Below are 25911 nucleotides of genomic sequence, written 5' to 3' on the forward strand. Positions count from 1 at the left end.
CAAACTAAAATTCCATCCCTAAAACTAAAAGCTAGTGTCAACACATGGATGGTGGAATCTTCAATGGAGTGCAAACTTTATTTACCTTTTAATCTTGACTTTGCATGTTGTTCTGATGATTCCTTTGGTCACTGATTTTCTGTTAAGGAACATGAGACAGTGGTCTTTATGTACAAGAGGGAAGAGTGCTTAGCTGTAAGATAAAAATTAGAATTTCATTTTTAATATGGTAAAATTTAACATAAGAAAATAATCTTTCCTCTTGTCTGAGGCTCCTTACTGTCGTAATTGTTTTTAAAAGATTTTGCAAAAGGCACTGAAAGCATGTTTATCAGAACTGAATCCACCACTGCCACTTTCAGTCTCTGTGAAATTTTTCCTTTTCCTAAATATACAAAAATATTCCTTTCTTGTGATCTGTAGCAGTTGGGAGGTTGAGTTTTATAAAAGCATTGTTTAGGTTATTTAGGGGCAACATATGGTGACAGGCATTCTTTGTTCATAGTTAAGTTCATGCTGAAATACGTTGTACTGGCTTGGTGGGACCAGAACTTTTTACAACTTAGAAACTTAGAAGATGATGCAGCCTTCTGTTTCATTTACCCTCTGAACTTGTGCTGATGTACTGACCGCTGGTGAAATGTTGCTCCTTTGTTTGGAGTCTGCTCTCAGTTTTTGAAAATCTCTCCAGTTTACAAATTATGTGATCACAAGTATTAAACAGATCAACAGAAAGCATAATTATGGGCCTCTTTGAAGCCATTAATGATGTCGTCCAATTTACTGGGTCAGTATTGTTGCTTGGGCAGAAGGCACCCTAGTTTCTGCAATTGTGGAGGCCTGTCTCACCCCAGCAGCCTTTGGGCCGGCAAGAAAGCCCACCTATTGGTTGCTGGGGTGGAAAGGGCAGCTCTTTTGCACCAGGTGCTAGGACTACATGTTCCAGCTTGCATTGCAACAGGGAAGAGGCCATGATTGGCTGGCTGAGACCCTGGAGTGAAGCCTATTGGTGGTAGGGGCCTGGGAGGCAGTGCCTCCGCTCTTTCCAGGCCCCCTATTGGTGGATGGGCCTACTTAAGGCCACGTCACATGCCATCTGGTGATTTTAGCTCGCCTCTCCCACCCTCCCTCCATTGGCAAGGTTGTTTTTATCACAACTTTGTTTTAGGGCAGCAGCATTGGATTGGGAGTCCATTGGGCCCGGGAGCACTGAGGACAGGTGGTGTGGCCATTGCGGCGGCCACACTGAGTGAACATCTCTCGGTGACTAGGGAAATTTGCAACAGACCGGTTGGATATATGCGAGAGGGCGTTTCTGTTGCCCCTACATCATCCCAATGCTTGGTCGTGACCAAACAACCTTACATCAATCAACCTGAGTGTTGACTGATGTTTCCAGATCCAGACCTTATGCTTTGGGCCAACCCTACCCTTTGTGTTGTTTGTTAATAAAGTTGTGGCCTTTTCCTCCAATTCTGTGTTGTTGTCTTATTGGGCAGCTTCCTTCCCACAGCAGATATCTTTGCTGAAGAATATAGCTGCATGCATGGCAGAATTTGATTGGTCTGTTCTTTTTTTAAGGCATGAAACTTTGAAAACTGCCTCTCAAGTGAACAATAGCAATGGGTAAGACAGAATGAAAGGGCAGGTAGGAGCAACTGTAATGAACACACAGGGTGTGCTGGGTCTAGAGATTAGAAGGCTAAAGTGATTTCAGAAATAAACTCTACATAAAATTAGATTTCTTTTGTGTTTAAGACCTGTGAAAAAATAGTGTTTTACACCAGGTTCCCCCCCCCCCTCTTGAGACATCTTCAAAGATGTTTTCAGGAATTTTTGGGGAGGCAGGAGGAAAGATTAAATTATGATTCTGTTAGTTTCCTTCATTTGGTTTAACATAAGAAAATAAGCAAGAGCAATAACTATGCTTGAAATACTGGCTCTCTACCAAACATTTCCGCCCTCAATAACTTCTATCCCATAAACTTGACCTATGTCCTCTGCCTTTGAAGACTGCATTATTACTAGATATCAACACTAAGAAGTAAGTGCTCTTGAACTCAGTTAAACTAACCTCTGAGTAGAACTTGTTTAGGAGCATGCTGTAAGCATACAGAATCATAATTCCCAAATGTCATGGTATACTTGCATGTTTCTAAACTTGTTTTCCTTCCTTCAAAACTGCACTACTTTCTGCATTCCCAACACAGCCCCAGCCATTATTGTTCAACAGGTGAGTGTTTTGTATGTACTTGTGCTGATATGCCTACCTGTTGCTGTCTGATGGATTCTGTGGTTTGGAATACTGAGCTCATACTTGCATTAGAGAAGGATTAGAATAGAACCCTTTTTATCCTTTCCTTAAAGCCAAGCACAGGGAAACTTGAGAAAAAAAACAGATTTTTCTAAAATATTTTCCCCCATTTTGGTGGTGAGACAGTCAAATGTCATTTGGATCAGAAAGGGTTTGCAGCTGGGGAGCCTTCACTCTGCCCCCATTTTGACAGATGCTGGAGGAAGGCACCATTTGGCTCAGGTTCCTGTTCATCTCAGGAACTTTGCTCCCTCCTAGCAAGAACCGTGTGATCTTTTTCACAATTTTATCTTTTTATCTGTGGCACAACTTTCTGGAAATTAAACATCTTCCTGGTGAATTCACACGGGGCAAATCTAAGAAGAGCATAAGAGAAGAGTAACAGAAATATTTGCGAAGAGTCAAAATGGGCAGTTTTCATAATGTATAAAGCCCTTGATTTCTCTTTTGCATCTAGAAGGGAATCCAGCCAGTATCAGAAGCTGGGAATCTAGTGCTTTGATTTGAGAAACTACATTTCTAATCCTGCATCCTCTGTTGTGAGAATTAGTTTTAAAATGTGCTGTAAGAAATTTACAGTACTGTTCACTGATCAATTCTCCATCTTTGCTTATAAGGATGCTGTAGAAAAATTATTGGCTTTATTTATGCAAGTTTTATTTTCTCTTATTGGTGCCCCCCCCTAATGTTTCAGTGGAATAAACAGAATGAATTTCACTTTACTATCTTCTAATGTGAAATAATTACATAATAACATTAGAAAAGGAGGGAAGAGTGGGATTTCTCTGTCCCTTTGCCCCAGTTTACACACAAGGAACCACTAACTCAGATAACTGAAACTCATACTTCGTAAAGTGTTCATTGAATGTCACTATTTACTAGGACAATTATAGTAGCTATTTTGTCTCCTATTTTGCCTTTTTTGGAGGGGGAGATTTTAAAAATAATATCTTTGCCATCATCTATTTCAGTTGTAGCTCTTACATACAATAAAAAAAAAAACCTTGAGAGAGCCAATGTGTGACATAGGATAAAATATTAATGGGAAAAAACCCCTAAACCTATTTATGTTGATGAAGACAGGAGTCAGTAGCAACAGTATTATTTAAGTGATTTTACTGGTTAGACCAAGTTGTAGTAAATATTCAACATTCTCATTACTTTTATCTCAAAGATATAGCTGTGTTAGTCTGTAGAATCAGTATGTAGAGAGATCTTGTAGCACCTTTGAGATGCTACAAGATCGCTCTACATTACTTTTATCTGTGAGTATTAAAGGATATAAAGAAACAAATACATTTCATTTTTGGAAGCAGCTTAAAAAGTCTCGCTATACTGCTGCTTTTTAGCTGAGAAAGGAACTTGTGTCATGACTACACATTTTTTACATGAAAGAATCTTTAAAAAACAGACTCAAACAACCAATGCATGTTAGAATGTGATTGCATGTACTTACCAATCTACGTAACATTCAGGTAGAATTTCAATTTCATGCAGGAATAATGTTCCCTGCTCTCCACAATGCGTAGCTTAAAATAATAGAACTGCTACTTCAGCTCCAAAATTAGACTTCAAGAATATGTTGCTTGTTCTCTTACTTCTGCTATGTAATGGTTAAATGTCAAGTTCTGCAGCTGGCTACTTCTCTTATACAACCACGAGAGGCAGCTATAAACAGTTAGTGACAAATCTACAGATCTTGGCAAAAATAGAGGAAATGCCCTGAAGTTCCCAAGTTACTATGATAGTCCCTCTGTGCTTCTTTTCTCACATGGATGTGTTCTGAATTGTTATTCATGTGGTTGCTGGATTGCTCAACTCATGCTGAATTCTTTAGAAGACATGTTTTCTCAGTAATTCTGGAAGTCATGCTTTCTGAGTTCTCTGAAAATTATACATACTTTATTTATTTATTTATTTATTTCCCGCTCTTTTCCCAGGACAGGGACTCATACATCTTTGCTAAAGGTAAAAAGGTAAAGGTTTCCCCTTTGACATGATTGTCAAATCGTGTCTGACTGTAGGGGAAAGGTGCTCATTTCCGTTACTAAGCCGAGGGAGCCAGAGTTGTCAAAGACAATTCTATTGTCATATGGCCCGCATGACTGAACAACAAGGCATATGGAATGCTGTTACCTTTCCACCAAAGTGGTACCTATATATCTATTTGCACTTTTACAAGCTTTCAAACTGCTAGGTTGGCAGAAGCTGGGCCTAGTGGCAGGAGCTCACTCCATCACATGGCGTTTGGGTCTTGAACTGCCGATCTGCTGACCTTATGGTCAGCAGAGTAACTTACATCTCTGCTATTGTGCTAATATTTCTGGAATTTATCATTATGAACCAACACAATTCACATCTCTCTTTACTGACCTTTTGAGTAGCCAGATATCCCCACTCACATCCCCAATTACCTTATTCAAGACATTTGACTTGCTTAACAAACTCTATTTTCAATACACATTATTTTTTAAATGTAATACAGAACCATTCAAGCTCATGTCTTTGGTAGCATGGCAATTCATTTTTCTGTCAAGCATACATTTCAGAGAATAATTGAATAATAATAATAATAATTCAAGACCACAACTTGAATTTATTTTTCAAAAAGTGAGATTTCTTGGCAGCCAATATAAGTGCCACAGGTGTCTCCTGTGGAAGTTGCCAGCATGATTTTGTTGATAGTGGCAATCTATGCACTGGACATAACACTTGATAGTTCTTTGTTGTGATTTATATGGTAGCTGCTCATTTTCAGCGGTAGCTCTAACATTTGGTACAATGGGCTTTAGGTGGCAGATGCTGGGGCAGCATTTGCATAATCCCAGCTGTTCCTTCTGAACTTCTTGGCTTTCCCCTTTTCATGGAGAACAAAGTTGTATGTGCCACACAGCATGTTCTATGCCCCCTAAACTGGCCTGGTACCTTCAGGCATAGAAGAAGAACTTATTCTACATTGCTGTTGTAGACTGTAAGATTCAGTTGCTAATCCAGTTAGCATCAATATATGATATGGGTAGGGAGATACCATATCATTATTTGTCTCTTTCAGCAAAAAATTTTTGCCGAGTATTATATATGCAAACAGTGTATGTCTCTTGCAGCAGACGTACTGGTATGTAGATGCTTCATTCAGCTGGGGAGATGTGTACAGGAAGAACTGTTAAAACTGCAGATTTTATCACATGGGAGGAAATTGGGGGTTTAAAAGCACATTATCCCGTGAAAATCACATGATCAAGGTGAAGAGTTGCACATGCATCACAATTAAAGAAGACTTATCCTGGCAATAACCAGATAATAACCAGGAACAAATTATTTGTGGGACTTTCCCATGAATGATTTATTGCTGGTTATCATCTGTTTATTGCCAGGATAAGTCTCCTTTAATTGTGATGCATGTGCAACTTGTTAGGAAGGATCTGATTAGAGGAATTACTTAATTTAGCTCAAATTGCTGAGAGGGAGGCTCCTAACAACAGCCTCATGGGACCGTGTCCTGTAGTGTATAACAGAAGACCAAATGATCCCTTGAGAGACGACGCTGAGACAGACTACTCCAATTAAGTCTAAATATTTACTAAAAAGAGAACAAACACACAGCAAAGGGCGCATGCATACACACATACACACAATTCTTAATGAAAGTAAAGGAGGAAAATTTGGGAGAAAGTTGAGAGAGGCGAATCTATGGGAAATACTTTCTTCCAAAGGCTTCTCCGGGAATCCAATGTAGATGGTGGAAGGACACGGACGTCGAAACGTGGGGGAAAATGGCCAAGTGAGCTAAAATCAGAGTCCGGTGTGACGTGAATCCAGGCAGTTTACTGACTATAGCACACTGAGATGAGCTGATCTAAATGTTATATAGACAAATTCTTGCCTCTAGTGATGAATTTAATGGCTTAGCTGCAGCCGAGACAAAGGGTTTAAGGACTTGGGCTTTTGTTAAGCCAAGGTGAAGAATAGTCTAGGCAATGCACTTGAATCTGAACACAATCGAGGAAGGCAAACAGATGAATGGGTGGCCATTGATTTAATCACTGAGCTGTTAAGGGTGGGGCTGAAAACAAACAGACAGTATTGTGTTGGTTTTTGGAGGTGATGGTTTTTCTTGTCTAGAAATTTCCAAACTTCCTGTGGGGAATTTCCAGTTATTCTCTAGGGCTCCTGCCTTCTCCTCTGCAATCTGCCTACATGACCTCTTTGCTTGGGAGAAATGGCGGTGCCTCTAGGAGGTTAGCTTGGGTTCAAAGTGAATTCCACACACACTCCAAAATTTAATAAATCTATATGCTCTAACAAACTCTTCACCGCGATCATGTGATTTTCACGGGATAATGTCAGTTTAAACCCTGCTTTCCCCTGTGTTATAAAGTCCTGTGTCTCACACATTATCTGATCCCATAAGTTCTGCTCACAATGGATCAGTCTTGCTCTAATGTTTAACAGACTCTTGGTTGCTACAGTCAAAAGGATCAACATCTGAATTTGTTGCTACTGCACAAGGTTCTAATACTGTATGTCACACTAGAAATTTTGACATTTTTAATGTATGCTAAATAGTTTCTCCCCAGTCAGTGAACTTTGCCATTTGTGTGCTGCTGTCTTGGGATGAGACATGGGTGAGGAACTTGTGGCCCTCTAGATTATAATGAACTACTGTACTCATAATTCCTTACCAGTTTTTGTGGGACTGATGAAAACTGGAGTCTAGCAGCACCTGGAGGGCCATAAAGGACTCAGCCCTGATATAAATGTTATCTTGATCCTCACATGATTGATATTATGATACTGCCGGTGATCCTGTCAATGCTCTGGTCAATACCTGGAACACCGATCTTACCAGGGCTATCAACACGATCGCTCCCAAGCGCCCTTGCCATCCCGCCCCAAATTGGAGGCCCTGGTTCACACCAGAGCTGAGGAAGATGAAGCGGTTTGGACAATGTCTAGAGCGCAGGTGGCGGAAGACTTGACTCTTATCCGACAGAACTCGCCATAGGAACTTTCTTCGTTCCTATCGGGAGGCAATACGTGCAGCGAAGAGAGCCTTCTCCTCTGCACGTATTGCGTTTGCAGAGTCCCGTCCAGCAGAGCTGTTTAAGGTGGTGATGGAAATGACGCAGGTGCCCCCTGCGCCAAATCCCTTACTTAACCCGACGACGGCCTTGCTGTGACGCGTTTAACAACTACTTTGCAGACAAAATCTCTCAGATAAGAGCCGACTTAGATGCCACCGTTGAAACAGAGTCGACAGGCGAGGTGTCCAGTGACTCCGCCGATGTAGTCATACTGGATCAGCTCCAATCTGTAAGTACTGATGACGTGGACAAGCTGCTTGGTAAGGTGAGGAAGACAACTTGCCCTCTCGACCCTTGCCCATCATGGCTGACCGTCCAGGGGGGGATGCATTGTTGAGATTCCTCACGGATATCATCGGTGCATCCTTCAGGGAAGGACATGTTCCATCTTGTTTAAAGGAAGCGGCGGTTAGGCCACTCCTGAAAAAACCTTCCCTAGACCCCCTGGATATGAGGAATTATAGGCCAGTGTCATTGCTGCCATTTTTGAGCAAGGTGATCCCTTCAGCTCCAAGCTGTCTTGGATGAAACCGATTATCTAGACCCATTTCAAACTGGCTTTAGGACAGGCTTTGGGGTTGAGACTGCCATGGTTGCCTTGATCGACGATCTGCGTCTGAGCATTGACAGGGGGAGTGTGACCCTGTTGGTGCTCTTAGACCTCTCAGCGGCTTTTGATACTATAGATCACGGCATCCTCTTGGACCGCCTGAGGGGGTTAGGTATCGGGGGCATTGCTTTGCAGTGGTTCCGGTCCTTCCTCTCGGGCAGGTCTCAGAGGGTACTACTGTACTCGGGGACTGTAGCTCCAGTAAGAGGTACCTCACTTGTGGGGTTCCTCAGGGGGCTATTTTGTCCCTGATGTTATTTAACATCTATATGAAGCCGCTGGGTGAGATAATACGGAGTTATGGTGCTGGGTGTTATCAGTACGCTGATGACACCCAAATCTATTTCTCCGTATCTCGTTCGTCGGCCTCGAATTCCGATGGCATCTCTTCTCTCAATAAATGTCTTCAGGCGATAATGGGCTGGATGAGGAAAAATAAGATTGAAACTGAATCCAGACAAGACGGAGGTGCTCATGGTAGCGGCCCCGAAACCAAGAATTGGGTTGCAACCTCCAGTCCTGGATGGGGTCACACTCTCCTCCAGCGACTGTGTTCGCAGTCTGGGGGTGCTCCTTGACTCGTTGCTCCTGATGACAAATCAGGTAAATGCGACGGTCAGGAGTGCCTGTTATCAGCTTCGGCTGATACGCCAGCTGCGCCCTTTTCTGGAAGTAAGGGATCTCGAGACGGTTGTGCACGCGCTGGTAACTTTACGCCTTGACTTCTGTAATGCACTCTACATGGGGCTACCGCTGTGCTTGACTCGGAAATTACAGCTGGTTCAAAACATGGCAGCCAGGCTTGTCTCAGGAACATCTAGGAGGGACCATATTACTCCGGTTTTGAGGTTCCTCCACTGGCTGCCTATCAGCTTCCGGGCCCAGTACAAGGTGTTGGTTATCACCTTTAAAGCCCTAAATGGCTTGGGTCTAAGCTATCTCAGGGACCGCCTCCTCCCGTACAATCCTCCCCGCGCTCTCCGGTCCTCTGGGAGGAACTTACTACAGCCTCTAAAATCTAGGCTTGCGGCGACCTCCCAGAGGGCGTTCTCTGCTGTCACCCCCAAACTCTGGAACGACCTGCTGAATGAGATCCGTCAGATAACATCATTAGACAGCTTTAAAAAAGCGGTCAAGATGGATCTCTTCCGGCAGGCCTTTCCAGATTAACCATCCCGGCCCAGGTTCCCTGTTCCCTCATTCCTCCCGTGGCCCCATCTTAGTGATGGTGAGGATCAACAGAGGGATATCAGGGTTTTTAGTTTTAGTTTTTAACTGTTGTTTTTATGAATTGATATTGTGTTTTAATATGTTAGACTGTTTAATACTGTCTTAAGGGGGGGAGGGATAAAGTGTTTTTAATTGTCATATTTTATATTTTCCTGTTGTTAACTGCCCGGATTGGTTTGCCAGAGGGTGGTATACAAATAAATATTATTATTATTATTACTGAACTTTTCTCTTTACCCAACTTTGGTATAGCAGACCATACATTAAATGTGTTGAGTTTTTGCAAGTGTCACTGCAGTTTCCATTTAACATAATACACTGGGTGGTTTTGTAGCACTACAAGGAAGCTTATGCTCAGGATCTGTTCCCATTGCACTTGCAGGCCTTTGATGAAGATTTTCATACCTGGCTCCATCGCTACTAAAACATCCTTCAAACATCCCTAAAAAGGGAAGGAAGCACCTGTGTCTGAAAGTCTGTAGTGTCCCTGAATCGTCTCACAAGGATCAGATTTCCTATGAACACAAACTTTGCTTTCAGAAGAATTCTGCTCCCCAGGAATGATTCAGAGACGCTAAGAGGGAGCCATGTTTCTATGGCAATTCAAGAAGCATGACTGGCATTCAGACACAGGCTCTTTCTTCCCCTTGTAGGGATGTTTGGAGGACATTTTAGCAGCGATGGAGCCAAGTATGAAAATCTTCATTGACTGAGTGAGTGCAACACCAACACCAATATAAAATGCTATTTGGTATTTCCTTATGTCAGATATAAACTGATGTATGATGGAGGCAGAACTAAAAAAGAAGGTGGCGCATTATGCTGTAAAACATTAATGCAATATGTGTTAACATTACTCACTGCAGAAAAATAAAAAATAAAAACAGAAAAATAAAAGTTTAAAAAATCTGAATACCTACCCCTGGTCTTATATTAGGACTATAGGCAGTAAAGGCATACAATAGACTTCAAACAAAGAAGTTTAACTTATTTTAGTGCTCATCTTACTTATATAATTCCCTTCTTCCAGAAGTAGTAGAGCCTGCAGTTTTTTTTCTTTACAAAACCAATCTTACATTAATTCTTGCAGCAGAATTGTTTGAAGAAATAGTCCCAAGTTGCAGGATTTAATTAAGGCATGCTGAGACTCTCTGTGATATCAGGTTCTAGAAACATTACTACTACCAAAAATGTATATTATTCTAAAAACTGTAAAATATGAACTTTAGATTTATTAATATATTTAGGGATACTTCAAAATATGAGGCCTCAAATTGTAGTTTACTTAACTTATGTGTTAATAAGTTAACCAGCCCTGCAATTTTACAACAATACCACTGCTTTCACAAGCAGAAGGCTCATATGGGTAAATTACATGAATGAACAATTGCTTTCTGTGAAATAACCCACTGTCTTTTATGAAATGAATCACATTTCTTCACTCTAGAAAAGGGAAGTGCCTGAGTATTGTGCTAGTCTAATACCAGGTGCTCTAGGTTATATTTCAGAGGAAGGAACTGGGAATACCACCTTTGAATATTTTTTGCCTAAGAAAACTCTATGAAATTCATGCAGTTGCCATAAATTGACAAGCAACCTGGAGGCACTTACACACAGTTTCTTTGTTGCTCATGTGAGCAGTGTCTTTGAGGAAGTAATGAGGCTGTGGGTGTTATTGTTGTCATAGTAAATGGCATCATCCCTTCCCCCCAACACACACAGAGACACAAGAAGACGGGATCAGCAAGCTTGTGGGAACCACATGATTGGCACAAGTTCAGAGGTTGGGAAAACTTAAAGAGGGAAGGGACTGAAAATAATGTGAAGTAGACTGAGTGTATTCAGTGAACACAAAAATGTTGACAGACTGGAGAAGTGAAAACAGAAAGCTAGAGGAATACTGTATATATAACAGAGTTGTTGGAATCCTGAATAGCAGAATTACTCCTAAGGATTGCTGCTATTCAGAATTCCAGCAACTCTATTTTATATATCCTCCTGGCTTTCTTGTTGCATATCATTCTTGTTGCAGATCTTTTTAACTCTAATATGTGTGTGTGTGTGTTTGAAAGAGAGAGAGATAGCGCCTTCTGTCAGTGTATTGACAAAATGATAGAACATCCCTTGTTGTCACCTACAGTATCCAGCTGAGACCACTCAAAAGTATCATCAATGAGGTACTATAAGTTCTGGAGAATTACACAGTCCTCTCACAAACTCTGAGAGGCAAGCCTTTATTGGGTTACCGACAGCCTCCAAATCTTAAACAGCTGCTCAAATACAACAGGATACATATCATAGATACATACACTCATACCATACAGGGACAAGACCCTGCCACAAACCTAGATGCCAACTCTGTCCCCACACCTACTCTGGGAACAATATTACAGGGGCCAATAATATTACACACAATATCAGAGGTGCCTCTACTTGTTCTTCCTCCAATGTAACAGAAATTTCAGAAACTTAAAGATCTAGGCCTGGCATAGCAATGATTGACAAGAGGACCTAGTAAATTTAAAATCCATAAGTTTATTTCCAATTGTCGACAAAGGAAAACAATGAACTCAGTGGAATTCAAGTTCCAAAAAGCTGAGATCCCGAACAAGACAAAATGGCTCTTTTTATATTATTGAAGACAAAGAAGCTTCTTCAATACACTTGATTGGCTAATTACAATTTAAACATACAGAATTCTTACAATCAGAACAGAAATACATGCATACATTAAAACTGCATCATCACTCCTTACCCCCTCCTTTAGGAATTTAGTAGCTTTCCTTCTAACCTTGCTTCTGAACATCAACAATGTATCCTTATCTTAAATTGTGTATATTATGTCTAATTTTGTTGGTGCCAGCTTCTTACGGGTCATGATGCTCTTTTTACTCCTTTGCTCTAATTTTTTCTAAACTCCAAGCCTCTATTTTAAAAACCTATTTTTCTTTAACCAAAGCGACTCCATGTTTCTATGGCTTTTTATTTCAACAAGGAATTTCCACCACAATATATGTCACCCTCAGCCAGCAATGCCCTTCTACATTGGACAATATGACACAAGCGGCTAAATGGATACAAAACTGACATCAGAAATTGCAGTATCCAAAATCATCTGCAGGATATTCCAACTTTCCTGGACATACCAGTGAGGGATTTATAGGTCACTATTCTTGAACAAGGAAATTACAAAGGAAGACTGAAATGAAAAATAGCTAAATAGAACTATAATGTACTCACAAATTCTAATCGATTAGCAGAGGTATGAAGAAAGACAATGGCTTCATAGTGCACTACATATATTAGTACAAGAGTTACTGCATGTATAACCAAAATAATCTTTCTCAGAGTTCGGAACCCAAGGTAAACTGACTTTTGTTAAGATTATTGCTTTCTCACATCAATATTAACCATTTGAACACAATTAACCTTATCCAGCCATTTGAAAATTTAAGGCAAGGGATATTACATTTTACATATTACCTATTACATTTTATCTCACTCCCATAATTGTATAAGTATGCTTTATAACCTGAGGCTTTAATATCACTTTGTACTGCATCTGAAGAAGTGGGTTTATAGCCATGAAAACTCACGTTAAAATAAAAACGAGTTACCTTTACAAGGGCTGCCTCATTGTTTTTTCTCCCTCTCCTTTCCTGTTTTTATGCTTTTAGAGACTAACATGGCTATTTCTTTGCAAATTGTCAGCATTTTGTATCAAATGACTCTGTTAGTGAGAGCTAGTTACCTTTTGTGTCTCTTACTTGGTTTCTTTTAGTAATATGGGTATTGGTTACTTATACTGATTTTACTGTTGTGTGAACTTAATGGCCTTGTAACATACTGGCCTGTTGTTCATATTCACCCAGCTATAAACGTTGGATTAATGGTATCAAAGACTCGTGCTCTTCTTCTTCTTTTCTTTATTATTAGAAACACTGTTCATACCTAATAGGAAATATTTTACCCACTTAATGTATTTCTGATATCAGAAGACAGACAGATTAAGAACTATATTGTTATCATGGGATAGCACTTCCCATTATCCCTAGTCAACAGTTCTAGAGGCTGGTAAATTGGGAAAGTTATTCCATACTCTCATCATGTAGCCTTTGTGTAAATTTCTCAAAGTAGTCACTTTCCTCACTCTATTTTTGTAAGCCTGGATTACATGGTTGTCACCAAAATAAGGCATCCAGTCTTCTTAACCAATCTCTGGTAAACCAGAACCACATTATGAGATACTTCCAATGCCTATTTTTTCCCTGATTATAGCAAGTGACAGGTATTAAAGTGAGGTGGAAAAATAAGGAGTGAAATGATGTTATAAGCCCTATCTACTCTTACTAGATGTTACAGAAAAGAATTGGGGCTATTGATTTTGACAGCAGTCATGCTATATCTAATTCCAGGCCATGTCAATAAATTACTGTGTACATTAGTAATAGTAATTGAAGAAATAGAAAGGATGAATGATAGAGAGAATATTGATAAATAGCATGGCTATTACATATACAGTCGGCCCTTCTTAAATAAATAAATAATAAAACTTTTATTTATATCCTGCTTTTTGTTTCGACAATCTAAGCGGCGTACAACATTAAAATGATACAATAATATATACAATTCCCCCTCCTTAAAAAAGGATTAAACAGTTCTAGAGATTAAAATTACAAAGACTAAAATCTAAAAACAATGGAACAATAGTGGGCAGAGTCATCACATATATATGTCTGTGGGGGGATCTTTACGTGGCCGGGTGCTGTTCTGTTAAGGCCTGCCAGAAGAGGTCCATCTTGACAGCTTTCTTAAAGCTATCTATGTTGGTAATTTGATGGATCTCATCCGGCAGGCCATTCCATAAGGTGGGAGCGATTGCGGAAAAAGTCCTCTGGGAGGTCGCAGTCAATCTGGTCTTTACAGACTGCAACAAATTCCTCCCAGAGGATCTGAGTGCATGGGGTGGATTATATGGAAGAAGGCGATTCATTAAATAGGTTGGGTCCCGGCCATGAAGGGCTTTAAAGGTAATAACCAATACCTTGTACTGTGCCTGGAAACTAATAGGCAGCCAGTGGAGTGATTTCAATATTGGTGTAATATGGTCATTCCTAGTTGTTCCTGTAATCAATCTGGCTGCCATATTCTGTACCAGTTGAAGTTTCCGGACTAGGCACAAGGGTAGCCCCATGTAGAGTGCATTGCAAAAATCAAGTCTTGAGGTTACCAGTGCATGTACTACCATTTCGAGGTCCCCCGGTTCCAGGAAAGGGCGCAGCTGGCGTATCAGCTGAAGCTGATAGCAGGCACTCTTGACCGTCAATTCACCTGATTTTTCATCTGAAGCAACGAGTCTTATACACAGGTTCAAGTATCCACGGTTTGAAAATGTTCAAAAAAAGTATAAATTTCCAATATCAAACCTTGATTTTCCATTTTTTATAAGGGACACCATTTTGCTATGTCATTATATTAATAGGACTTGAGCATACACGGATTTTGTTATCCATGAGAGATACTGAAACCAAACCCCAGCGTAAAACAAGGGTCCACTGTACTTACAACCTGTAAAATAGTTAAAATACAGCCAGCTCTCTTCTTCCATGAATGGAACATCTGCAGACTGGAGCATCCACAAGTGTCCCACCCTGTTCTCCCTGATGGTGGTGCAAGCATGCAGCTGCTCCAGTGCAGTTGCATGCACATCGCACCACCATTGGAAACGAAGGGATTTGAGGTCCCTTGGATTTTGCTATTTAGTGGGTGTGTGTGCAGAACAGAACAGTATGGATACGAAGAGCCAACTATAGCTTGTTGAGGATAGGGGTGCCATTTTTTCTATGTGGACCATCTAGCTTCTATATGGCAAATGTATTTTTGTTTGTATAAACACATACATATGCCTCACATAACCCACCCAGTATGCAATGGCTATGAAAAAAGTAAATAGTCTGTCAGGGATCACTGAGGAAAATTCAGTAATAAAACAGCTAATATCAGAATGCCATTTCATAAATATAGGAAATGACAATGTTACATGTTTAATACTGTGTACAGTTCTAGTCAGGAAATCACAAAAAGGGTATTGTAGAGCTAGGAAAGGTTGAACAAATAGCAACCTGAAGGCTAGATTAACTTCTCTAAGAAGAAAAATTGTAATAGAAGCTTTTTGTTAGGGGGAAATGGGTAAAAGGCCACCAGATGGAGCCCTGGTGGTGCAGTGGTTAAATGCCTGTACTGCAGCCATTCACTCAAAATCACAAGGTTGCGAGTTCAAGACCAGCAAAAGGGCCCAAGCTCGACTCAGGCTTGCATCCTTCTGAGGTCGCTAAAATGAGTACCCAGACTGTTGGGGGCAAATTAGCTTACTTGCTAATTAGCTTACTTGCTGTTCACCGCCATGATCTTTGGAATAGCGGTATATAAAACAAACAAACAAACAAACAAAAGATTTATTTAATAAACTTTTGGTTTTAATTTTAGTATGTACTGTTTGGAGAAGAAGGTTATAGAAGGTTTTCTTCATTCCAACTACTAGAAGCCAAAGTCATTCAATGAAAATGAATTGTCAGAGACTCAGGACAGAGAAAAGTAATTTACAATGTACAGTTAAGCTGAGAAATTTGCTATGAGAGTGTGATGATGATTACTAATTTAGATAGCTTTAGAAGGGAATTAGCTACATTAATGGAGTATGAGCCCATCTTTATCTGGCTTCTAGTCATGATGGTATCTTCAGGATTAGAAGCAGTATGCTTCTTGATACCATTGCTGGCTTGATCTCATAGTCTTGCTTGTGAGCTTCTCACACCCACTATTTAGCCACGGTGAGAAAAAGATTCTAGAATCAGTAGGCCTTTGATCTGATCCAGTACTGTAGATCTATTTTTATATTATTATAAAAAATGCTCGAATTCTCTACAAAACCATTGTTTTCGGGATTCTGAATTATTATTAGAACAACAACAACAGCAACAACAATAAAGGAATAAAAGGGGAAAATTAGCACTAGGTATCCTCTGTGTTCAGCTATGGCAGGAATAGACAACTTTAGTGGATTTGGGACCTAGTTTCAGTTCAGGATCCTACTGTCCAAAGCACACTGCAGAAATAATCCAGCTTGAGACTGCTTTAATTGTCCTGGCTCAATGTTAGGGAATTATGGGAACTGTAGTTTTGCGAGACATTTAGCCTCCTTTGTCAGAGAGGTTTGGTGCTACAATAAACTACAATTTCCAGGATTCCCTAGCACTGAGCCAGGGTAGTTAAAGCGGTCTCAAACTGGATTCTTTCTGCAGCGTGTTTTGGACTATTGTAGGTTTCACCTACAATGTACTTTCCAATATTTGGTGGTAACTGGAAGTGCACAGTTTCACAAAATTACAGTTCTGCAGTTAAGTCATGCAGCAACACATGCTTTGTTTCAGAGGTGAATCTTGCATCTTGGAGATTTCTAGAAGCCTGATGGTCTTCTAAGAAAGTTAGAAAGGCACATATTCCCTGTGGTTTACTGCAAGACATTGCCAGTGGGGGCTCCTGAAACTACCAAACAGCTGGGAGGGAAAATCACATACAGACACCAGTGTTTGTGTTCTCCTATCCTAAACTAGGTTCTTACTTTAAATACAAACCCTTGTTTGCTCATTTACAATAGTATTCAGCCTCCTCAGGTTCCTTTCTTCTGCCCCAGGGAACGTCCTGAAGCTTGCTGGGCTAATTTCAGGTACTCATGACCTTCTTCCAGTCTCTCCCAGTGTTCTTCTCTTTAGATAGAAGTTCCTGACCCAATCCAAAATGTGTTTTTGTTTGCGAGCCACCTTGGCTCCTTTCTGGGAGAAAGGTCGCACAGAAATCAAATAAATAAATAAATAAATAAATAAATAAATTTTCAGTCTGAGGAAAGAGACTCTTTTAATGTGCCTACAAACAATATTTTGGACTACAGGCCATCACAACAATACTTTTCTAGGGGAGGAGAAGTCTACAACTGAGATGTTGAACTGCTCCAACTTTCTGGCAAATAACATTATGGAAAGCTAGCACGAACACTTTCTCACATCATAATTGCTTGAAGAAGAGAGCGCAAATATATTTTGAGTCTCTGTCTTTGTCCTTATGAGGAGATTAAAGGAAAAATGAACTGTGTAAACACTTGTACATAAGCACAACAGACAGACCTATTTGTTACAGAAAAATATAACAGAAAACAGTCTCTCGACAGACTATACAAACAGACTGTGAGACTCTTCTGTTCCTCTAATGCCTGGTAGTGTCATAATACAGCTGTTGGAACTGCGCTTTCAGTAGATAAGTTTCTGGTTGTTGACAGTTCTGTGATGATTCTTTGAACTGTGCTGTTGACCCCTGGATGACATTGGCGTAATTCCTGTTCAGGTTTTTAACATGTCAAAAGGCTGTGAAGTTTACTTATGTATCTAGATCAATTAAATTCAATACGTAGCCCCATTGTTTGATTGTTTATTCCAATAATAATAATAATAATAATAATAATAATAATAATAATGTGTATGGAGGGCTGATCTTCACAGAAGGGCCATAATGTGTAAGATGGATCTTATCATAGCTCTGACTACAAAAAATGCCTCGCCCCATTGCAGTTACCATTGGGAAGCATGGAATGCTGCTAGAGTGCTTGTTGTTTCCCATGAGAATTGTGGTTTTGGCAGCCTGTTGGGAGTATGATTGTGCCTGGAAAAAGGCACATGTTTTCCACATTTTGTATTTCTTGTGAATAATGCTGTTATTTCTGTGGCAGTGTTGGAACTGGTGATGGAAGGGACCTTTGCATAGGGCTTCATATGTTTCATTAGCTGCATATTATCCACTCCACTGAAATTTAGAATCTAAGTGATCTGTGCTTTCTAAAATGCAGCAGTCCCATAAAGTTATAGCACTGTCACTGGAGATACTCAGCAAGTCAAAAAAATAATAACTATAAGACATTTTAAAAATAATTACTCTTTGTGATTTAAAACCCACAAAGGGTCCTGCTAATGATATTCATGTTAGTGTTGCTAGTGGGAATGTCTATGGAAATGTAGTTTTTTGTGGGTTTTTCGGGCTATGTGGCCATGTTCTAGAAGAGTTTCTTCCTGATGTTTTGCCAGAATGAAGATGCCAGCCACAGATGCTGGCAAAACGCCGGGAAGAAACTCTTCTAGAACATGGCCACATAGCCCGAAAAACCCACAAAAAACTATGGATGCTGGTCATGAAAGCCTTCGACTTCTATGGAAATGTGTTCCTTATTGTATTAATCAACAAGAGTGTATTGCCACCTTTTGACTGTGCAGTATACCTGCAGTTCATAAGATTTATTTTTTAAACCTATGACATTTGGCAGTACTCAAAATGATATGTTCTAATCTTTTGACTTTTATGGCTTGCACTAAATATAACAAAGAAAATCTTGTGTCACACTGTCTTATTTTAATACTTCTCACTCCCATGATGCATAAAAAAGTTTAGGAGGAAACTTGTTAAACAGATGTTATCTGGACTTCTTTCTGATTGGTATTTATTTTTCTTGAAGAAGAATATGAGATGCAGTGCCACACGTAGTGAATTCTCTCCTGATCTCTTGTTTACTGTTAAAATGGCTTGGCTCATGAGACTGGGACTTAAAGGACTACTAGAGGCTTATGATCCTAAGTGCTATGAGCAGAGGCATTAAAGGGTCTTAACTCAGGAGAGTGTTCTTGACCTAACTTGATTGTGGCCTAATTTAGATCTTATGTAATCTCAGTTGAACATATGTGATAGATGGCAAAATTATTTGTAAGGGTGCTTCCACATTTTTCACTTCTATGGATGTATACTGTGGAAGCCTGGGGTTTGTATTTGGTCTGTGGCTGAGAACTCTAAATATGTGAGAGTTGGACAGTGAAGAATGAAGATTAGGAAGGTGTTGTACTGAAGAAGTGCTGAGGAAACCATGAATGGCTCAAAAGACAAACAGTTGGGTCCTAGAACAAATCAAGCCTGGAATCTCCCTGGAAGCCAAGAAGACTAAACCGAGGCTGTTATACTTCGGCCACATCATGAGAAGGTGGTGATGCTGGGGAAGGTGGAAGGCAGTAGAAAGAGAGGAAGACACAATCAGGCCTGAATCTGCAGGGTCATGGAGATGTCTCATACACAGAGTTGCATGAGTCGAAGTCGACTCCTAGGCAGCTAACAAAAACAAACATCAATTTGTCAAGATTCCATAGGCTGGAAAGATTAATGTAGAATCATTGTGCTATAGCTGTGTAATGTAAAAGGGCCCTAACTCTTAAGAATTGCTAGTGTTATAATAGAAGCAAGCTTTTCTCCACTAGATGGCACAGTATAGCTTTTCTAATAATTTTGAAATCCACAAAAGCTTGGTTTCAATGTTCATTCTTACAATTTCCCGACACTGACTCAATTACAACAAACAGCAAAGAATCTTAGGGCCCCTTTAAGGCTAAGTCATTTTAATTTAACAAAATCTTTTATTTGTAGCGTGTTCCTCCATTGTTTTCTTTTAAAATACAGATTGAATATCCCTAATCTGAAAATCTGAAATGTGCAAAAATCTGAAACTTATTTCATGGGTAGGTGAGACAGAATCATAGAATCATAGAGTTGGAAGAGACCACCAGGGCCATCCAGTCCAACCCCCTGCCATGCAGGAAATCCAAATCAAAGCATCCCCGACAGATGGCCATCCAGCCTCCGTTTAAAGACCTCCAAGGAAGGAGACTCTATCACCCTCCGAGGGAGTGCATTCCACTGTCGAACAGCCCTTACTGTCAGGAAGTTCCTCCTAATGTTCAAGTGGAATCTCTTTTCCTGTAGCTTGCATCCATTGCTCCGGGTCCTGTTCTCTGGAGCAGCAGAAAACAAGCTTGCTCCCTCTTCAGTATGACATCCTTTCAAATATTTAAATAGGGCTATCATATCACCTCTTAACCTTCTTTTCTCCAGGCTAAACATCCCCAGCTCCCTAAGTCGTTCCTCATAGGGCATGGTTTCCAGACCTTTCACCATTTTTGTCGCCCTCCTTTGGACACGCTCCAGTTTCTCAATGTCCTTTCTGAATTGTGGTGCCCAGAACTGGACACAATATTCTAGGTGGGGCCTGACCAGAGCAGAATACAGTGGCACTATTACTTCTCTTGATCTAGACACTATACTTCTATTGATGCAGCCTAAAATAGCATTGGCCTTTTTAGCTGCCGCATCACACTGTTCACTTATGTTCAACTTGTAGTCTACTTGGACTCCTAGATCCCTTTCACACGTAGTTTCATTCAGCCAGGTGTCACCCATCCTATATCTGTGCATTTTATTTTTCCGCCCTAAGTGCAATAACTTACATTTCTCCGTGTTGAATTTCATTTTGTTAGCTTTGGCCCAGCTTTCTAGTCTATTCAGGTCATTTTGAATCTTGATCCTGTCCTCTGGGGTATTAGCTATTCCCCCTAATTTGGTGTCATCTGCAAATTTGATAAGTATGCTCCCAATTCTGTCATCCAGGTCATTGATAAAGATGTTGAATAGCACTGGGCCCAGGACAGAGCCCTGTGGGACCCCACTGGTCACTTCTCTCCAGGATGAAAAGGAGCCATTGTTGAGCACCCTTTGGGTTCGGCCGGTCAACCAATTACAGATCCATGTAACAGTTCCTTTGTCTAGCCCACATTTTACACGCTTGTTTGCAAGTATGTCATGGGAAACCTTGTCAAAGGCCTTAGTGAAATCAAGATATACTATATCCACAGCATTCCCTTCATCTACCAAGCTGGTAATTTTATCAAAGTAAGAGATTAGGTTTGTCTGGCATGACTTGTTTCTCTGAAACCCATGTTGACTTTTTGTGATTATGGCATTGCCTTCTAGATGTTCACAGACTCTCTGTTTAATGATCTGCTCCAGAATCTTTCCTAGTACTGATGTCAGACTAACTGGACGATAATTGTTGGGATCCTCTTTTTTCCCCTTTTTGAAGATGGGGACAATGTTTGCCCTCCGCCAGTCTGCTGGGATCTCCTGTTTTGCAGGAGTTTTCAAAGATTATTGCCAATGGCTCCGATATTACATTTGCCAGTTCTTTTAATACCCTTGGATGTAGTTCATCTGGTCCCGGAGACTTAAATTCATTTAGATTAACAAGGTATTCTTCTACTATCTCTTTACTTATTCTGTGCTGAAATTCCCCTATTCTGTCCTCTGCTCCATTATCCTCAGGTTGAGCACCCTTTGCCTTTTCTGAGAAGACTGAGGCAAAGAAAGTGTTGAGTAATTCTGCCTTTTCTCTGTCTTCTGTTAGCATTTTGCCATCTTCTCCACGCAGTGGCCCTACAGTGACACCTTTACTTTTTGATGGTTCAGTGTACGCACACTTTTTATCTTGAACAGAATTATTGAAAATATTCTATAAAATTACCTTCAGGCTATGTGTATAAGGTGTAAATGAAACATAAATGAATTTCATGTTAAGACCTGAGTCCCATCTCCAAGATATCTCAGTATGTATATGCAAATATTCCAAAATATATTTGTTCTATGTCAAATCCAGAAAGGTATAAAGATGACAATAGAAACTACAGTATTGAAAAACCAGTGGGAGAATACTTCAGTGTCCCAGGGCATTCTTGTTACCGACCTCAAGATGGTAGTTTCTGAGCTATTTCAATGGAAAACAGCTGGCAGGTGTTCATCCAAAGTTTCAACTCTATCTCCTGAGGCTTATAAGGGACAAATACTTTTGATCATATCATATATGTTTTAATGAGCTTATCAGTGCAAGGAAATCTATGTTACTGCCCAACTGCTGCCTTGTTAATGGCCTAAACTAATTATCACTGTCTGTATTTTGTCATCCAGTTTCCTTCTGATGCCACTGTTTATAACTGCATCATGTACCCAAGCATGCAAATATAATTCTGAAAACGAAGGTCATATTTCATTCATATGATGAGGTGGACAGTGTCCATATCAGTAAGATGGTGTATCCACATCATTCTTTAATCTGAACTTAAAAGAGCTACCTAGTTTTTCCAAAGAATAGCACCTTTAAAGTTCAGACTAAAACCTAAAGTAGAATCACCACTCCCATTCACATGGAAGCCACTACTGATCACAAAAATATATGCCATAATAACACTGGTGAGTCTTCAAGGTACTATAAGAACTCTTGCAGTTTTCTCATGGTTAGTGCACTGTATTTTCCATTCCCTTCATATTATGTGAGACAACAGGGAAACTGCAAATTTTTCTCTTGTCAGATTTTAGAACACCTATAACCAAAGTATTTTATTTACAGTCAACAAACATATTGATACAAGTCAGTAAAGTCTTACTGTTGAAGATAATGTCACAGATCAGTGTATTCATGATATATGCGCACCTCTGAACGTCTGACACTCTGAAGTGACCTAATGCTTTCGCTCCTTGTTCGCATGTTTGATTTCCTAAAAAGCCGTCGAGAAAATGATTTGCACATGAAAAAATAGATGATTGGATCTAGGCACACATTGCATGCAGACAAGAAAAGTGTCACTTCTTTGCAGTAATAAAGGATTTTGTGTGCTGAATCATCTAACAATTTATCCAGATGTCCAAAAATGAAAGGTATTCTGCACAAATGATATGGTAAAAAACAAGTGAAAAATACAGCTACCACTACTCTTATGCTTTGGTTGTGCTTCCGTTTGCGACTTGAACAGCTAATAAATTGTTTACTTGATTTATAGATATACTTTGATATTTCAATGTAGCATCCTATTAATACGATCAGGATAATGAAAAACATGCTGTTATTGATGTAAATGACTGCTTTGTGCCACTTGACTCCCAAAGGACTCTTCAGTTTTAAGCAGTCACTAACATTTTTCCTACTTGGGTAACCATTTGTAAGGATTACATTTGGCAAGGCTAGAAATGTCATCGCAATCCAAACACATGCAGACAGGATCTTGGTGAAAGTCATGCTGTACATCCTGGAGTCTCCAAATGGTTTCACCACTTTTAGATATCGGTCGATACTAATAAGTCCAAGAAACATGATTGTAGTGTACATATTGGCATAAAACAATACAGTTGTATATTGACAAAGAAAAAGATTGAAGTGCCACGGTCCCAGTCTTGAGTCTTGAATAATTTTAAATGGAAATGTCAGTGTCATCAGCAAGTCGGCAACTACAATATTTTTGAGATAAAAGATAAAGCTTGTCTTATTTCTGATGTGGAAGAAAATCCACACTGCCAAACTGTTCAGTAGGATGCTTGCCAGGAATAGGATGAGGTAAAGCACAGGCAATACAATGGTTGTAAATTCATTACTGGTAGAATTCCCAGGTAGTTCTTGTGAATAATTGGTTAAAGTAGCGATGTCTTGACTCAGATGATGATTATCTACAGGAATGATGGAAAGAAAGAATCTGAGCTGGTTAAAAATTATGGCTGTTCATTTGTTGATTTTATGTAACTATAGAAACAATAATGTAGAATGGGCCTGATATTCAGAGGAGTAAAAAAGGTATTTTCTCTTTTTAGTCATCATTACCTGGAACACTTTCCTGAATCTTTTGCTTAGATAGTGTACATATAATGCTTTGTGGTCTTATACAAATTGAATATCCCTTATCCAGACTTCTAAAATATTCCAAAATTGTCCACATGAGTGGCTGAAACAGTAATACCTTTGCTTTCTGATGCTTCAGTGCACACAAACTTTGTTTCAATCACTTTTTTAAAAAAATGTATAAAATTACCTTCTGGCTATGTTTATAAGTGATTTACAAGACATAATTGTGTTTCACGTTTTAGACTTGGCCCCTATCTCCAAGATATCTCAGTATATATATCTAAATATTCAAAAATCTGAAAAAAATCTGAAATCCAAAATGCTGTTCTTCCCAAGCATTTCAGATAAGGGTGAATCAACCTGTACCTGTCCTTAGGTGGGACCGAGGTTGTTTGAAATACAGAGAAAAATGAGCAAAAAAGAGGGAATTCAGATTGATAGGGAGGGTCATTTTGGTTGTTCTTAAACTATTGAGTGTGCCCCCATAGGTTGGTCCTTGAAACATGGATGTGAGCTGGCAGGGTAGAAACTGTTTGAAGCAGCAACTCTACCACTTTGGTCCACCATTAAAATATTTTAGGAGCAAACATCCAAGCATCACTTCAGGTAATAGTGCCCTGTCTTTCCAATCTCTATTTTGAAGTAGAGGCTATGACATATGGGTCTTGAAGGAATGACTTTATACCTGTTTCTAAAAAGCACAGGAAAGATTTTTTCTACCTTTTCCATTGGAATTCTGAGAGGTGATATTGATATAGTTTGCTAAGGAATGATAAGTGGTTTTTATGTGCTAGACAAAGATTTGGACATAGATGCTAGGAAAATTATTTAGAGTAGAATATTTTTAAAAAATCTATTTTTTTTAAAAAAAGATTTTTACATATTTGAATTGGGACAATTATGGCAACCCTAATAGGGAGGGTCATAGGTTGGTTGAAGGGACCTTGAAACCGTGGTACACGCTCTGGTAACCTCTCGTCTAGATTTCTGTAATGCGCTTTACATGGGGCTACCCTTGTACCAAGCTCGGAAGCTTCAGTTAGTGCAGAATATGGCAGCTAGATTGGTCACCGGTTCATCAAGGTTCGACCATATTACACCTAACTTAAAAGATCTTCACTGGCTCCCTATTTGCTTCCAGGCACAGTACAAGGTGTTGGTTATTACCTATAAAGCCCTACATGGCTTGGGCCCGAGTTACTTACAGGACCGCATCTCCCTATATAATCCTCCCCGCACTCTTAGAACATCAGGTAAGAACTGATTGGAAATAACCTCTAAATATGTTGCTACTTCACAAAGAGCATTCTTATCAACGGTTCGAGACTTTGGAACAGTCTCCCTGAGGAGATCTGCTCGGCGGCCTCGCTAGAAACATTTAAAAAAGCAGTTAAAACTGAGCTTTTTAGCCAAGCATACCCCACCTGATATGAATACCCCCCTGATATGATATGAATGATATGCCCCTGTCTGTGTATGATCCCTGCCTTGCTTGTTGATGCTATTGTTATTGTCTGATGTTGGATATTTTATTGTTTTTAGCTGCTTTTAATTGAATTTTGATGTAAACACTTTGTGCTTTTATTTAATCTGTAACCCCGCTTCGATTCACTGGGAGAGGCGGGGAAACATAAATAAATTTTATTATTTTTATTATCATTATCATTATCATTATTATTAATTGGTCTTTTTGCTGACAAGTTGAGAGCCACAGCCCCAGAATTTGGTACGTAGAGAATCCAGAAACTATCTATTTGTCCACACACCCATGCACCTTTATCGTATATATTACAGTATATGCATGTTAAGTCTAAATCTGAATAATTGTGGATCATATAATTGCACAATTACTTCAGATGGCAGGATTAGAATGGAAGGAACCTTCAGGGAAACCTATTTCTGTCAAGCATTTGGAGAAACTTCCTAATGGTAAAAGCTGTAACAGTGGAACATGTTTTGAGGAGAGGTGATGAGTTAGCTGGAGAAATGTAAGCAGGTGGCTGTCTGTCAAGAATACTTTAGTTGGAAGAAACCTGCACTGACCTCCAAGGCCAATTCCAATTTGTTTCTGTGTAGAAAGGGTGCTGTTAGGCAT

The 25911-nt window shown here is 39.7% G+C and overlaps 3 protein-coding genes across 3 annotated transcripts in view; 1 reads left to right on the forward strand and 2 right to left on the reverse strand.

Moving 5' to 3' along the window:
- P2RY14 (purinergic receptor P2Y14) overlaps positions 1-3959 on the reverse strand; it is an 8979-nt gene extending 5020 nt beyond the window's left edge. The window contains exons 1-2 of the mRNA XM_042460110.1: positions 3771-3959; positions 86-193 (exon numbers count right to left, since the gene is read on the reverse strand). The gene's annotated coding sequence lies outside the window, so the exon portion shown is untranslated. The remainder of the gene's footprint in view (positions 1-85; positions 194-3770) is intronic.
- The window catches only part of MED12L (mediator complex subunit 12L), a 282618-nt gene that overhangs the window by 112018 nt on the left and 144689 nt on the right, over positions 1-25911 (forward strand). The window lies entirely within an intron of this gene.
- GPR87 (G protein-coupled receptor 87) overlaps positions 22605-25911 on the reverse strand; it is a 9874-nt gene continuing 6567 nt past the window's right edge. Inside the window, exon 2 of the mRNA XM_042460119.1 lies at positions 22605-23644. Within this exon, the coding sequence (XP_042316053.1) occupies positions 22605-23644 (1040 nt within the window). The remainder of the gene's footprint in view (positions 23645-25911) is intronic.

This window comes from Sceloporus undulatus, chromosome 3, assembly GCF_019175285.1.
Source record: "Sceloporus undulatus isolate JIND9_A2432 ecotype Alabama chromosome 3, SceUnd_v1.1, whole genome shotgun sequence".
NCBI lineage: Eukaryota > Metazoa > Chordata > Lepidosauria > Squamata > Phrynosomatidae > Sceloporus > Sceloporus undulatus.